Here is a 15,342-nt window from a genome sequence, read left to right as displayed (position 1 = left end):
TGTAAACAGGAGGAAGCTGTGGGAAAAACTAAAAAAGTGGAAATGTCCAGAAGATCTATTGAACCCAATAAGGGCATTACATCAAAACACGTCAACACAAATTTGTTTAGGCGAAGAAGGTGAATTGACAGCTAAAGTTGAAATCAAAAAGGGCATAAAACAAGGCTGTCCTCTCGCAGCTACCCTATTTAAATTGTATATTGCGGACTTACCAGATATAACAACAAACATAAGGCACTTCGCACCAAAATTAAACGATCAGGAAGTTGCACTCATTTGTTACGCAGTCGACATAGTGCTAATGGACGAACAAGAATTGGTCTACAGCGGCTTCTAACAAACCTGCAGAAATACATGAAAACAAATGACTTGGTGATAAACGTGGAAAAATCAAAGATCCTGACAGTGGCTGGAAGTAATAAATTATCAACGAAAAAATTCAAATGGGAAATCGGAGGAGAATACCTGAAATCAGTGTCAGAGATCAGATACTTAGGAGTGGGATTTAACATCTCAAGAATGAAAAAAAACTGGGAAGACATATTTTTCGCAAAAGTTAAGAACTTAAGTTCGCAAGGAAGAGTAATAAGTGGAAGATTTGGAAAATTCTCCCTGATTCCAGTACGAATGTTTTACGTACAGAAAGTGATCCCCTCACTAACATGCAGGAGTGAACTTATCTCATACAATCCGGCCCAAGTTGGAAAGTGGTTTCTGGAAACCTATACTAAAACTACCAAGAAACACACCAATAGTAGCAATTAGATCAGAGCTCGGACTAGAGTCCCTAGAAGCAACAATGAAATGGAAACCGTTGGGACTAATGAGCAAATTCAGTGAAGAAAACCCGGCAGAGGGATATAAAATACTGGCAAAGAAAGCCCAGGCTAAAAGTTCCACCTACCTAAACCATTGGAAAAGCAAATGGTGTCGGATACTTAGAGAATTGGAATCCTCAGAGGACGAGTTGGTAACAAACCCCAATGGTGTAAAGGAACAACTTTTAAGAAAAGACTGGATTTTAACAAGAGAACTTAAACTGAAACTGGAAAACATAGGAAATATGGCAAATGAACATTGGAAAAGAAATGTATTACCTGAATACCTGCAAAAATTCCCCTCGAGTACCCATAGAGGCAAACTTATGAAAATTTGTTTAGGAGTTTGTCCGACTAACGAATACAAAAATAGAACAGGAAGAAGAGGGATCAACAAAGGAATTTGCAGATTCTGCTTAGAAAAAAAACAGCAGGAAACACCATTTCATCTCCTAGTGAATTGCATAGCAATAACAAAAGAGAGAAATCAAATGTTGAGAGGCCGTATGACATCACTGGTACATCGAAGTGATGAAGAACGATGGGATTATTTTATCCAAGGAAACAACCATAGATTTACCTGTGCGGGAATAAACTTTTTAGAGAAAATATTGAAAGAAAAAGATCTAGAACCAGAAATTGATAACAAGTAAATCTGTTAGAAGAAGGAGGAAGATGGAGACAATGGAAAACGTTAGTTTTAAGAAAAGACAAAGACAAGAAAAGGAAAAGAAAGTGTGATAAAAGCTTGCTATTGTAAACGAAATTGTGCACTATAAAAATAAACATAATAAAGAAAATAGACAGACCAATCTTTGCCACATATTGTTTTTCTACTGCATACCTTCTTTGGACTGAAATACACAAGGACGGTGTATTTCCTATCCTTAAGAGTGTGATAGCCTCCAAAGGTTTCTTGTAAACTGCTGCAATATGACTGTGTAGCCTGAGTCTGAATCCCTAATGAGGGCTGCATTCATGCCATCCAGTTGCATAACACTAAATGGTTTCTTCCTCTTCATTTTGTCAGACGTGCTAGACATTTGAATAAACAAATGGTTTGTTGCTTCCACAAGGTCGTCTGTGTCGGTAATGCTGTCTGCTATCACCATATGTCTTGTGGCCTTATAGCTGCAAAGTGGCCTCTTTTCTTGCATACAACACAGTGGACCTTTCCTCTGGCAGGATGGTCATGGCTGTCCATCCATTGGCATTCCCCATCACATGTGAAACAAATAACAAATTCTGCAGCCATCTCTCCTTTGCTAGGCCCATCTGTTCTGGGCTCTTCAGGTGATCACACTTTGTCTGTGGCTGTGTAGTGCATTTTGTGGTTGCAGGCTACAGCATGTGTATGTTCTTTGTAATCTAGACCTTTCAACATTTGTTGCAAGGACTGTTCAATGCTCTTAGCTATGTTGATTGCTTCTTTCAGCGTCAGATCGCTGCAAAGCCTAAGTCGTTCTTGTTCTTTTTGCATCTCTGCAGTGAACAATTAACTGGACATGGATGGGTTGGTTGAACATGGGACCAAAACAACAATTACCGCCCAAGTAATGCAAGGATTAGAGCCTGGTGAAGAAGTTACTGCTGTGTTTATGTTTATATCAATCTTTCCTCCAACCGTGGTGTGAGATCTTATGTACGCACCCCTTGTTTCAGAGACATCTAGTAAGAATAGTCTCAGTCGCTCTGTGCCAAGACCATTGTAAAACAAGATTTTCTTCCTTTGCAATGAAAATTCCCCTCCATCTAAAGCCTCAATTTAGTTCTCCAATGTTATTAGCCATTGTGACCGGGGAACAGGTGCGGTACCTGGAGACTTGAGAAAGAATGGAGGAGGTGCATGCAATACATGGTCTTATGTCTTCCTTTATGTACTTATTGGACAATTTCCTCTTTGTATGCCTTAAAGTGCCATGGTGAAGTCGTCGTCATTCCTTGATTCCATGGTTGAGGATGTCGGGCGGGAAAGTCCACGTCGCCTCCTCACTGTGGTATTCTACCCACGGGAGATTTGCAGCAATGAGTCCCCCAGGATATTTTCATATGATCAAGAAGTTGGAACTCCAAATCAGCAAGAGTATCAGTGCTTTATTAAGAATAAGAATATATCTTCATGCGACAGTCAGGCCAGGTGGGGGCAGGGAGGTAGGGACAAGGAGTGGGAAAGCTTGCTGCTTCTTCTGTCCACAGTGCACTCACTCTGTCTTGCACCAAATCACGCAACAAAATCAGCAATTGGTACCAATGTGCCGGGAGAAAAAGAGGCCATCAATGGGTAAACTTACATCAACCTCTTCAAAAAGAAGAAAAAGAAAAGTGATTGGTTTCCAAGGAATTCTAGATGTGTATCATCAGCTAAATTCAACTCTTGCTGCCTCACACGTGGATACGAGCTCTGTGGTCACTGCCATTCCAATGAGAGCCATGACATCTTTCCTGGCCCTCTCTGCCTTGAGTGGTTGAAGTGGCCCTAGTTAAGGCACCTGCTTCTTATGCTACGATTCCCACCTTTTTGACAAGGAAGGTGAATTTGTTTCTGCAGAGAAATATGATGACCTTAACATCTAGCACTCATGCAAGCCTCATTTCCTGAAGGAAGCAACGCAAAGATATAAGGTCCAGTTTATATCAATGGACTTTGGATAAAACATGAACGCAGTTACACATTTGGTAGATGCCGTTTCATCATTTGTTTCCTCTCTTGTCAAGGTAGGGCTTTTAACTCACTCTGGTCAAATCTCTATCATGGGCATCAGTGCCTGGAGAAATACTGACAGTGAAATGTGTACGCATCAAAATAAAGTGGTGAAAAGACACTTTCATTGGTGTCTCCACCTTTGCCTGAGCATCTACCTGGAAAATAAGTGCATGTGGTACGCAACGGCTTGGCTTACGATTTGTTTGTAACTATCTCTTCTGAACATTCTGCTCTTGCTAATGTTGGGGTAGTTTCTCCCAGGTATACCAGAGGTCGTATGGGGGTCTGCCTGACTCTCAAGGCCCAACTCTCTTCCCCAGAATAACAGAGGTCTCAGTCAACAGCAAGTCAACGGCAAGTTAGAACTGCTGTTTATTGCAAAAACCAACAGGAATCATACAATTCAATCAGGAATCTCCAGTACTTCTCAGCTCTTCATGGTTTGCGGTACAGTTTTGTACAAGTATGGCATCATCACCTGGGCCCTTCCCCAAAAACCTATCATCACAGAGGATTGGATATCAAGAGAAATAACACCTATGTCTGTCCCCTATAGAGGTTATTCTACTGGTCCTTGCATGTCAGGTGGCTGGCCTGTCCCCAAGAAACTATCTATTACATTTTTGCAGAGTAATGAATTTACCATTGCTTCTTGCCCCTTGGCATCCACCCCTGAATTTCTAAGCTGTGATTGGTTAGGGCTGATCTCCCCGGGCTGGGACTCGATTCGGTTCTCAGCCTTCTGTGCACCACTTCAAGGTGATGTGAACGATTAGGTGTCTACATTGTAACATGTGTGTACCACCTTTGCCTATGAGAATGCGCTTGGACGTTGTAACACTTGTTGCTGTCTTCGTCTGGCTTGCTGCGATCGGCTCGACTTTCGCACCACGGGTGAATGTCCATTGTCTAGCTCGGCTGCATCACGTGTTTAGAGACCACAAAATAGAGCTCTTGAGCATGCATTTATGAGGATTTATTCCCTTTCTCTGCAGCTGGTCCCCTTGTAGTCTGACGATTGGAATGTGTCCGTGTATCTCTGACATTGGCTGTGAGCCTGCTTTGCGCTCTGTGCAGCCTGAATCAGCTCTTCTCATCTCATGCTCTGTGGCTTGAGGCCTCCTGTAATTTTCCTTAGACTTCCTATACGTTAGCCGCGCATGGTCCTACCAGGTTCCATATATATCCCTGGAGTTCCATAGGCTTATTAGCTTTAAGCATCAGCAAGCTTGCTCAGGATCTCTTGTGTTTTGCCGTTCAGTGTTACTGCATTTGGCTAATGAGAAAAATAATAAAGCTTTGATAGTATGTATATGTATCTGTCCTCTAGCTATAGAACTGAATAAGCATGTTCTTCGTGTATGCAAATGTGTATTCGTGTAGAACGGTGCAGGACAGCGAATGTACTTCATGTCTAATGCACCTAAATCGTGGTGTCACTAATGACGACAGCATAGTGGCTTCTTGGTGCTTAGTCGAGACTGTCCATATAGGTATTTCCGTCCACGATCTCTGTTTCTTCTCCTATACCTGTGAAGATGTGTATTGGATTAGGTCTGCATGGCTGGATGTGCGGATTCCTTTCTGTGTACTTGTCAATCTGCACTAGGGATTCGTCCGAAATAAGATGAGTGGCTGCAAGCGTTTCTGGCCCTTCTTCTTGTCATGAATATGGGGGTGAGGAGGGGCCTTCTTGGGGTCCCTCTCTTCACTAAAATTGCAGTGTTTTGTTTAGTTGCAAAAACTGCAGCAAGAACAACAAGCCAGGCACCAGTCTTCCTTGGAAGTGAAGACTTAGACAGTATTTAGGAGTAAAATGGTGGTTACGCAGACTCTTCCTTCTATTCCTCTGAACGTTGTTTTGCATTTTAACTTAAATTAGGAGACCTGTTTGTCTGCATTTAATGCCAATCCTGCCAGTGAGGCAGAAAGGTGTTGCATGGGTTACATGCCAGAAGCGCATGTCATTTTCACTTAGACATGACAATGGATCTGGCACAACTCATGGGGGGTCAGCTCTTCGCAGCCCTTTTCCTGCATCTCTCTCTTTGCTTGCCGATCTCCAGCCCTCTAGGGTCGGATCCATGCCGGGTTTACAGGCTACCCCTCATTAATAATAATGAGATACATTTGCGTACCATTATTCTTAAAGGTATGAACATTTTTCCTCATGAATATTATTGAGGGATATCCTGAAAACCCATCAGGATTCTGGCCCTCGAGGCCCGGAGTTAGACAACCCTAAAAATGAACTTCCAGAAAGATGTTCTAAAGACTATGTGGTGCGTTAGCATTCAAATTATATTTAGGAAAGTTACACCATTCAGAATCTCCCTAACCCCAACGGGAATAATCCTCACCCGTTTACAGAAACAACAGCATCTGCGGCTATTAAGCCATGCTAGGACCATGGCAGAGGTTCCATTTGGTCAGTCTGTGTTAAGCATTCGTTTTTGCTCATGGCTTGGATTCTAGACATTTTTCTGCCCTCTCCTACCCAAGAACTCTTAATTCAGAATTGTCTCAATCTTTGGAATGAAAGGGTGGTGACGTAAGGAAAAGTAACTCTCACAACTTCAGCTTCTTAGTTAGAGGATCCAACCCCTCGATTCAGCCTTCTCTCTGAAATAACTTCCACTCATGGACAGTAAAATGGGATTAACCTCACAGGTGTTAGAAAGGAGAGTAAAGGAAGGTGCCTCAGGAGAGGTGGGACCTCTATACTCAGGATTTTGCGCTAAAGGCACTAAACTCAATATTGCAGTAGTGCCAACGCACCTGCGCGTTCATGCCGTTATGCTTTGTTTAACATTCGTCATGCTTGTGCTTATATTTCCTTTCATGCTGCTAAACTTCTTCTCTTTTCTCTTGTTTTTCCCACATCAACTACTGTTCATCTTTATTGCTTGGTCTCCCTGTCTGTCATCTCTTCCCTCTTTGTTCTATTTAGAACCCTTCTGTTCGCCTTCTTTTTTCTTTACTCCCTCAGGCCTCAATCATATCTTCCCTACTTTCAATTTCTTTACTTCCTTTTGAAACTCGTCTTTTGTATCACTTTCTTTCAATTGTTTTCAAATGCACTCATGGTTTGACCCCTCTTTACCCTTCCTCTTTACTGTCGTTCTATGTCCCATCACGCTCTTTGCAATCTCAGAATATATTTCTCCTAACTGTTCCTAAGACCCCTTGTGCCTTGTCTCGTTTCCGTTCCTTTTCTCTTTTAGCCCCAAAACACTGTCACGCTTTTCCTCTTTCATTTTGCTCCTCCTCCTCTCTTTTTATTTTCAGGACTAATCTTAAACTCTATCTCCTTTCTTCGTTACCTTCTTAACATTCTCGTTTTTTCCTCTGCTGATGTAATTTTTCTCATTTGTACCCACATGATTGTACTGATTATTTTTTGATTATTTTATTGTTCTGCGCCTTTGGTGAAAGGTGCTCTATAAATTTAATAAAATACAAATACAAATGCTCTGTTGCTGTCCAATCAGAATTACCCAAAGTTAGGATTAAAGGGGTCAAACAACTAAGAATACCATACTTACTCCAATAACATATAATATTTTGTAAACACATTCTTATTGACCTGTGCCGTCTTTCCTACAGTTGAACACTGTTTTGCCTCCCGTGGTTTATCTTTTTATAGATGTGTGGTGTATTTTCTGAACCTCTTACATGGCTTTCCTTCTCACATCTGTGTTGTTTTCCCTCAATCCCTACAACTGTTTCTCCCTTCAGTGATTTGCATTGTAAGCCTGAATAGCTCCCATTATTTCTCTTTACAGACCTGTGATGTCTTTGCTGGATCTCTTCCACTGCTTGTCTTTCCATAGAACTGTTGTGTCTTTCTTTTTTCATTGATCACTGGTATCTTCCCTGGATCTCTTCCATTGTTTTTCTTTCCATAGTCAGATCTGTGGTATCTTTCTTTTTTCATAGATCAGTGGTTTCTCCCTTGGATCTCTTCCACTGTTTTTCTTTCAATGGATTAATAGATCTGTTATGTATTTCTTTTTTCATAGATCAGTTATGTCTTATCTGGATCTCTTACACTGTTTCTCTTTGCATAGATCTGTGGTATCTTTCTTTTTTCATAGATAAATCGTGTCTTTCCTGAATCACTTCCACTGTTTTTCTTTCCATAGATCTGTGGTGTTTTTCTTTTTTCATGGATCAGTTGTGTCTTTCCTGGATCTCTTCCACTGTTTTTCTTCCCTAAGGTCTGTGGTGTCTTTCTTTTTTCATAGATAAGTCATGTCTTTCTTGAATCACTTATACTGTTTTTCTTTCCATAGATCTGTGGTGTTTTTCTTTTTTCATGGATCAGTTGTGTCTTTCCTAGATCTCTTCCACGGTTTTTCTTTCCATAGATCAGTGGTGTCTTACCTGGATCTCTTTCACTGCTTTTTATTCCACAGATTTGTGCGGTGTCTTTCCTGAATCTATTTCACTGTTTCACTTTTCATTAGAACAATTAGGTCCTCACTGAATCTCATTCACTGTTTCTCTTTTCCCACCTCTTCAGTATCTTTCGGAATGTCTTCCGCTGTTTCTCTGTTCGTAGAACTGTGGTGTTTTTCCTGAATCGTTTCCACGTTTTGTCTTTTAATAACTCTATGGTATCCCACAGATTTCCCAAAACTCTTGCACTCTATCTTATTTCATGTAGCGTTTTGTCTCAGATTTTGTGTTTTCTTCCTTGCAGGAGGCACGAGCTACAAAATCGCCCAGATTTTTCAACACCCATGCTATGATGTAAGCAAGCTGAAAGATGAAGGCATCAAAGAGTTTTATGACTACGATATCGCGCTATTGAAGCTGGAAAAGCCTGTCCGCTTCTCAGAGATTGCCAGGTCAGTGATTGTTTTACTAACCCTTCCCTTAAATAAAAGATTACAAACAATACAAAAAGGCAAAAAAACTACTTCGCAGCGAAAGGTAGTACGAGGGGCCCATTGATGAAGCAAGTTAAACAGGGAACAGGCCGCTGGTGAATATGCTGAACATATTGCTCACATTTGTACAATGGACTCTACCCCTGTGGACATTGCGGAGCAAGAAGGCCAGGACGAGCTTATAAAGTCTCACCCATCTGTGATAGTTTTGTGCAGCGACATGAGAAATTGCATGTTTTTTTTATTCATGATCGGTTCGCGCAGCGACACGAGAACCCTCGTACAAGTCTTTTATCGATACATGCTAGGTTCGCGACAAGAGAAACTTTGGGCAGGTCTTTTTTCGATCCATGCTAGTTTCATGCAGCGGCATGAGAAACTTCGGGCGGGTCTTTTTCAATCCATGGTAATTTTGTGCAGTGGTGGCAAAACCATCGAAATCTTTTAGATTTTGCTTCCACGGGTGGCAGAACGGAATTTGATAATTTCGCCCAGCCCTAGTTACTACAATTCTATCACAGCTGAATTCTGAGTGAGGCGGGCAAAGCAAAAATGCCTGGAAAAGGGCATTCAGTACCTGTCTGCCCCATTCCCTACCTGCATGAACCCTGCCAGGAAAAGCAAAACGATATTGGGAACTGCACCTATGAGCTGGGCACTTGTGATCAATAAACGTTTTTTTAAAAGCTGGGAAAAGTAGGCCAAACCGATTCTGAGCTCTAGAGAAATGTAGCGTGGAAAGGAAAGCCGGCATGCTGCACTCCAGTTTCCAGCACATCAATTCAGAGGTGGGTGGAAGGATTGGAGGGGAGCTGTCATGCAAAAGCTGATGAATTCTTTTGTTGTGGGGGCAGCCTGTACACCAGTATTATCGCACGCATTATAAAAAATTCGGCCTGTTTTCTGATTTACAAATGTGTCATTAGGCCTCATTACGAGTATGGCGGTAAGGCAACAATGCTGCCGGTATCGCTACCGGCACCGTTGTTATCATACCACCGTACTACGAGTTCTGCTCGAGGGTACTGGCATCCGCGAGCAGAACTTGATGGTAATACCGGTACCGTTATTAACGGTACCGGTGCTACCACCCTCCCCATTTCCATTGAGCCCTATGGGGCCGAATGGGGATGGGGAGTCCCTTATTACCGGCAACCGCGAATGGGCAATTGCCGGGTCCGCTAAACTCGACATGACCCGGTAATTGCCCATTCGCAGGTGCCAGAAAAAATTGGATACCGGCGGCAGCCATGCCTGTACTACAGGCACAGCTACCGCCAGCCTCGTAATGAGGCCCATTGAGTCTTCATTAAATCGGAAAACAGGTGCTGCCATCTTGGATGCCTAGCTTATACAGGAAAGACTTGTGCAGTGGATGTTAACAACGCCTCACAGGTGCTGTGTTTTTATCCCTTTTTAGTTTAGGCCATTAGGTGTCGCTTGCACCACCTAAAACCCAAAACTATTGCATTAGAGTACAGATAGGTTTCAATGGCATATGAGGAGGGACACACAACTTGTAGGTGTTGATTGGTTATTAGCTCACCCATGGACTGCCCATGGCCATGCCAATCCCTATGGCTGTTCCCACCCAATTCCTGCCCTTCCCCACCCAAAACACTTCCTCTTTGAGATTTCTTTAATAAAGCCTTACCATCAAGATTTTTGCTCGAAGTGCCTGCCAGTGTTTTTTTAAAGCATTCTTCTAAGAGTTAGTGACTTAATTAGAGCTGTAGATCCTCGCCTGATGTAATTAAAATGTCTTAACCAGGTCTACCTTCAGCCACTCGATTTATAAGCACTATGCGTGTCCTTCACTGAAGTCCTGTTAATAAAGTACATTGGCAAAGCCAGCAGTTTTGGCTTGTGTTTAAGTATTAGTCATTTGCCAGGCACTGCTATTAGATGCCCAGGTACTCGCATCATTTTCACCTGCTACCATCAATGGCCAGTTAATACCACTATGGCAGTGCCTGGCAAGTTCATTTCCAACACCTATAGAAACTCCCAAATTGTTGCTATTGCCAATGCTTTTTTAAATGCAAAAGTAGGGCTAAGCAAGGAGAATGCCATGACAGTGTTTGCCCTGCATTGCTGATGGCCACTAGGACCATTGTCAGGCCATCATTGAGGGTCCATCGTCAGGGCTTTGATATCAATACACTGCAGTCTTTCTTTCACGGAACATGGTGTTTTTTAGGAAAAGTGTTGTTCCTCCATGCAACAACACTTTTCTAATTTTACACAGACCTCTGAATTGGGACGTCAGTCCACAGGGATCCGCTGGCAATGACGACAGCCATTGTTGACACCACAGATATCAAAGTGGAATCACTACATGAAGCAGAGATAGCAGGCATGCCAACCCTGGCACCACCTTGTCACTGCTGCATGCAGTGAATTATTAGGATGCGGGGAGAGCAGCGGTGGACTGGGAACCAAAAGATGCACTGGAAATAATTTTCAAAGTGGCCCCATACTACACATTTTGAGCAGGCCCAACCCTTTTCCTTGAAGAACATTTGGAAAATACCTACACAAAAGAGGCCCAGAGTGCAGTGGCCTACCGGGAAATATGACAGAAGGACCTTACATACTTGACGGAGGTCGAAGTGGGAGGTGTGAGAAACCTGAGGGTGTCCTCACATCGACCTCCCCGGCATCCTCTGTTCAGGTGTCCAGGGAAGGGCCATCGCTTTTGGATCTTAACCCTGTGGGCGGAGAAGCAAGGTAGGAACACCTGAGTGGAGGGTCCCTCGGAAGTAGAGAGAGGATACCTGATGGTGAGACATGGTATCCCCCTTTCCCTGACAGTGACTCACCCTCTCCTCCCTTGGCCTTTATGGGCTTTTGTCAGTCTTATCCCCTTGATTCCCATAAAGCCCATTTTGAACCTGGGAAGAAGAAGAGGCAACTTGGAGTAATGCAGATTACCCACTGCAAAACTCACTTTGGTACTGGGACGAGGAAGAGACGATTAGCGGCTTCTAGCTATCTGGGTCAGATAGGTCCCTTTAATAGGGACAGACAAGGTCAGGCAATTGAGGGTGATTTGAATCACCTTTAGACCCTTAATAATCAGAGAGTGTATAAAAGGTGTGAGCAGGAGAGAAAGCAGCGTTGTGAGCAGCAGGAGAATCGCAGGAAGAGTCAGCTGTGGTGATCTAGGAGGGGCCAAGACGCTTGCAAGATACCGGAGGACTCGCAGAATCCAGAGAAGCTGGGAGTTGTAGATTCCCGAGCCCGGGAGCCTCGCAGGTGTGAAGTGCTGGAAGCAAGAACCAGCACGAACGAGAGAGGGCGAGCAAGTGAGGCACACCGCCGTGAACATCCCGCTTCCTGGGAGAGAGAAGGAAGCTGCGGGAGTCACGAAAGCCTGAGAGAGAGGGAGCGAACCAGTAAGGCTCACCTCCGTGAACATCCCGTTTCCTGAGAGAGAGAGGAGGAAGCTGAGGGAGCCACAGGAGCCCGCTGAAAGGCAACGGGAGTGGCAGAGCAATGCTCCGAGCGAATGAACTGTAATGGAATACTGGGAAATGTATAATTTGAATGTCGAAGTGAAGGAAATCAATGTATTGAATGGAATACCAGCAACTGAATATTTATTGATTCCCGACCTAAGTAGAAGCAGTACATTTAACACGTTACAGCAATTTTGCGTGAAGGTTTGACTTAAAGTGTGAATGTGGCGACAGGGCTAGTGAGCCCACCCAGTGAATTTTTACTAAACTTTGGCAAGAACGGCTGATGTAGCCCACTCGACTAAAACTGCATCCTGCTACTATCTTGCCAAAGGAACACCTCAAGAAACCGTTCAACTTGTAAGCCATTGAACAACAGCTGGGGGAAACCTGTGGTTGTGCGACCTGTGTTGGGTGGACCGTGTAGTCCAACAACTGCACCTAGACCAGAAGCCACAAAAGGGTTGACAAGTCACAAAATGTGTGATCCTAACCAAAGGAGGGGTGACGTAGACCCTATGTTATCTGAGAACTGGCGAAGCAACTATTGTGAGAGTAACTCTTGGGGAATGGAACCCTAAGAGGTAAACCTTGGAGTCTTTCTGTCTTGGGGAAGGGAGTCCTGAGACCACAGTGTTGTGTGAACCTTTGTATTGCATTAACATTTGGGGTAGGGAGACCCCAAAAGTTTTGTTTTGATGTGAACTGTGACATTTGCGAGTCTATGAAAGGGTAGCTTCAGAGTTGGAGCAGTCTGTGCTGGGAAGAAGCTGTATTGGAACTGTGTTGTGCTCCAATTGGAGAACTTTTACTTCATGGAGATTTGAATTGACATTATTTGAAAATGTTTGCTTTGGAACACTGATTTTGGTTGAGAGCATTCCCCCACTAGTTTGTTGTAGTTGTGAGGACAGCATAGGGTTTATGACACAGGCAGAGGTTTTGCTTTTAGACTTCTTGACACAGACTTTCCTTAGTTTAACTTAGGCAGGGAAACCCCCGCCATGGCATAGGGTTATTAAAGGCGTTACACCATCCTGAATATAAATAAAGTTGTTGAACTACAGTTTTGTTGTCTGTATCATCTCTCTTGGTACCATGTCTGTCTCACACAGGGAAGAAAAGTTCCTGTAGTCTATCGGAAAATGTATCATCCTTCCCGTACTTTTTCTCACACGGAGCACAGTTAATGGACAGCAAGCGACGGGCACGTTTGTGTTTTGCTTCCCGCCTACTGGGGATTCGAACCCGAGCTCTGCTGGGCACGCTCTCGGGCCACACCCTACAGGGTTATCTCACAGGCCCTGGTTTGCTTTCCTGGGCCACACATAGCTCTCAAGTGATCAGCTTTTGTCTTCTGGATTGAATCACAATTAACATGACATTGCTGCAGTCAAAGCTGTGTGTGCAGGATATGGGTGGGGTGGCTATAGTCATTGGCGTGTCCTTTTAGTGGTGCAAATGGGTGATTAGAAAGAGGAGGATGCATAATGCTGCATGCTGTATGGCCCAATGACTGAAAGTAATGGGGGTCGTTTAGAATGGATTGTGTTTTGTGCAGTCTTGATGGTGCAGTTGGAAAGCACTGTGTTGAGGTGGAGTGGAAGAAGGCAGGGGAGTGAGAGTGGGTATGGTCTTGGTGCAGAGCATGAGTGGGTGAAGGGGAAGGTGTGGTGGCAGAGGGAGACATAGATCCCCTACTTTTGCCTGCACACCTTGACCCCCAGCTGCACCACAATGGCTCCTGCATCTCACTTCATTACAGAGCCAGAGATCCTGCCGAATCAGGACCCGCTTACTCACTGCTAGGACTGGGTTCAATAAACATGTTTCTGTGCCCTCATGGCAGCCCTGGGGATCCAGTGTACAGCACAGCCTCCAGTGCCCTGAACAGTATGCCTGCCATACCTGCCTTCACCCAACCCTGTGCACACCACAGTGACCCTACCAGCTGCTGCCTGCCTTTCCGCCCTTGACTCTTGCTGTATTCTTTCCAGAAACCGCGTCGGTGGTAGCTACACAGACGCTAGCCGTGTATTTCTTAACTCTCCCTCACCCTAACAACCACTACTTATCACTTTACACCAACCCAGCATTCTTGTACGGTCCTTTTACCCCTGGTTTTAAGGTATTCACCCGCCTGCTTGCCTCTATGTAACCAGCGCCCAGATGCACTCGGGTTCGGAGCGCTCTAAATATCAAATAAATAAATAAAAGAGAGAACCGGAAGGAGCGCAATGCCAGCCTTTAATATTTCAGTATCACACAGAAACACGTATCCCTGTTACATAAGGCTTCACGTTGCCAATTGGAGGAACACAATTCTGGTTGTCTGACAAATTTGAAACCTAGGTGTTTGGGAATGTGTGGCTAGCATAAATAGTGCTATGGAAGACCTGATACAGAACCCGCATAGAGTTAGGAGGTTGCTGTATGAATATGAGTGGATAAACACCTGTGGCCAAAGGGGAGGATTTAAAATGTTAAGGATTGGGCTATAAAGAACAAATGAGATGGGTCTACTCTGCCATATAGTCAAAGATGCCCAGATGGGCGATATCATTTAATATATATACACAGGAAAATCTGTTTATAAGGAAACACACTGATATCTGCAGATGTTGCAACAATGGAATTGAAACACTGAGGCATATTTTTTATAAATTGTCAGGATCCACAGTCTATGTGGCAACACATGTTTGTGAGATTTCTTCATGAATAGATAGGGTAAACCATGATGAATTTTGGCAGACAATGTTTAGTGACTGTTATACAGCATTATTAAAAGCCTCCGTTACATGTTTTACAAGCTCTGAAAATGACTGAGAATTTTTAGTGACATATGAATATTGGACATCTTTATTTTTGAAACTTTAGCTTTTCCCTTGTGATATTTTTTATTCAACTACTAGATGTAAATATTAGATGTATTGCACTGTTTATTGTGGTATGTGGAGATCTTGTATGTTTTGTATAAGGTTTTGTGCAAACCAATACGATAATAAAAAAAATACATCTGATATAAGAATATTAAAAATCAGCTCTGAGTTCTGTGGCTGCATCTGTCATTAAACTGCACCTCACACTGCCGGGTCTGCAGCCTCGTGTTGCATGGCACAGAACTCTAAGGTGGGCTTTAGTGCCCTCATAATGTGCATTTGGCTGCCTTATCCTGTATATTATTTGTATGCATACTGTGGGGTTCAGAGATTGAAGCTAATCCTGGCATCTGTTTCACTGCAGGCCCATTTGCATCCCATGCACAGAATCTACCCACAGGGCCTTGAAGTTACCCCCGGGGAAGAAAACCTGCAAAGACCACAGTGAGTTCCAGTCACTCTATGGTTATGGGGTAATGGCTGTCGCAGTGGCGCGGGGGTGCTATAACAGCCTCATGATGGAGTGAATGTTCTTAATCATTTACGTCAATGCTGGACAGCCCACGCTGTCCTTCCTTTAGCACT

At 43.6% G+C, this 15,342-nt stretch overlaps 1 protein-coding gene across 1 annotated transcript in view; it reads left to right on the top strand.

The window, feature by feature from the left end:
- LOC138521860 (complement C2-like) overlaps window positions 1-15,342 on the top strand; it is a 261,013-nt gene that overhangs the window by 142,837 nt on the left and 102,834 nt on the right. The window contains exons 13-14 of the mRNA XM_069635006.1: window positions 8,228-8,375; window positions 15,122-15,201. Of these exons, the coding sequence (XP_069491107.1) occupies window positions 8,228-8,375; window positions 15,122-15,201 (228 nt within the window). The remainder of the gene's footprint in view (window positions 1-8,227; window positions 8,376-15,121; window positions 15,202-15,342) is intronic.

The sequence above is a fragment of the Ambystoma mexicanum genome, chromosome 13 (assembly GCF_040938575.1).
Source record: "Ambystoma mexicanum isolate Mex_15411 chromosome 13, UKY_AmexF1_1, whole genome shotgun sequence".
NCBI classification, from domain to species: Eukaryota; Metazoa; Chordata; class Amphibia; order Caudata; family Ambystomatidae; genus Ambystoma; species Ambystoma mexicanum.
The sequence above is the reverse complement of the archived record's forward strand: the minus strand, read 5'-3'. Positions and strand labels throughout refer to the sequence as shown.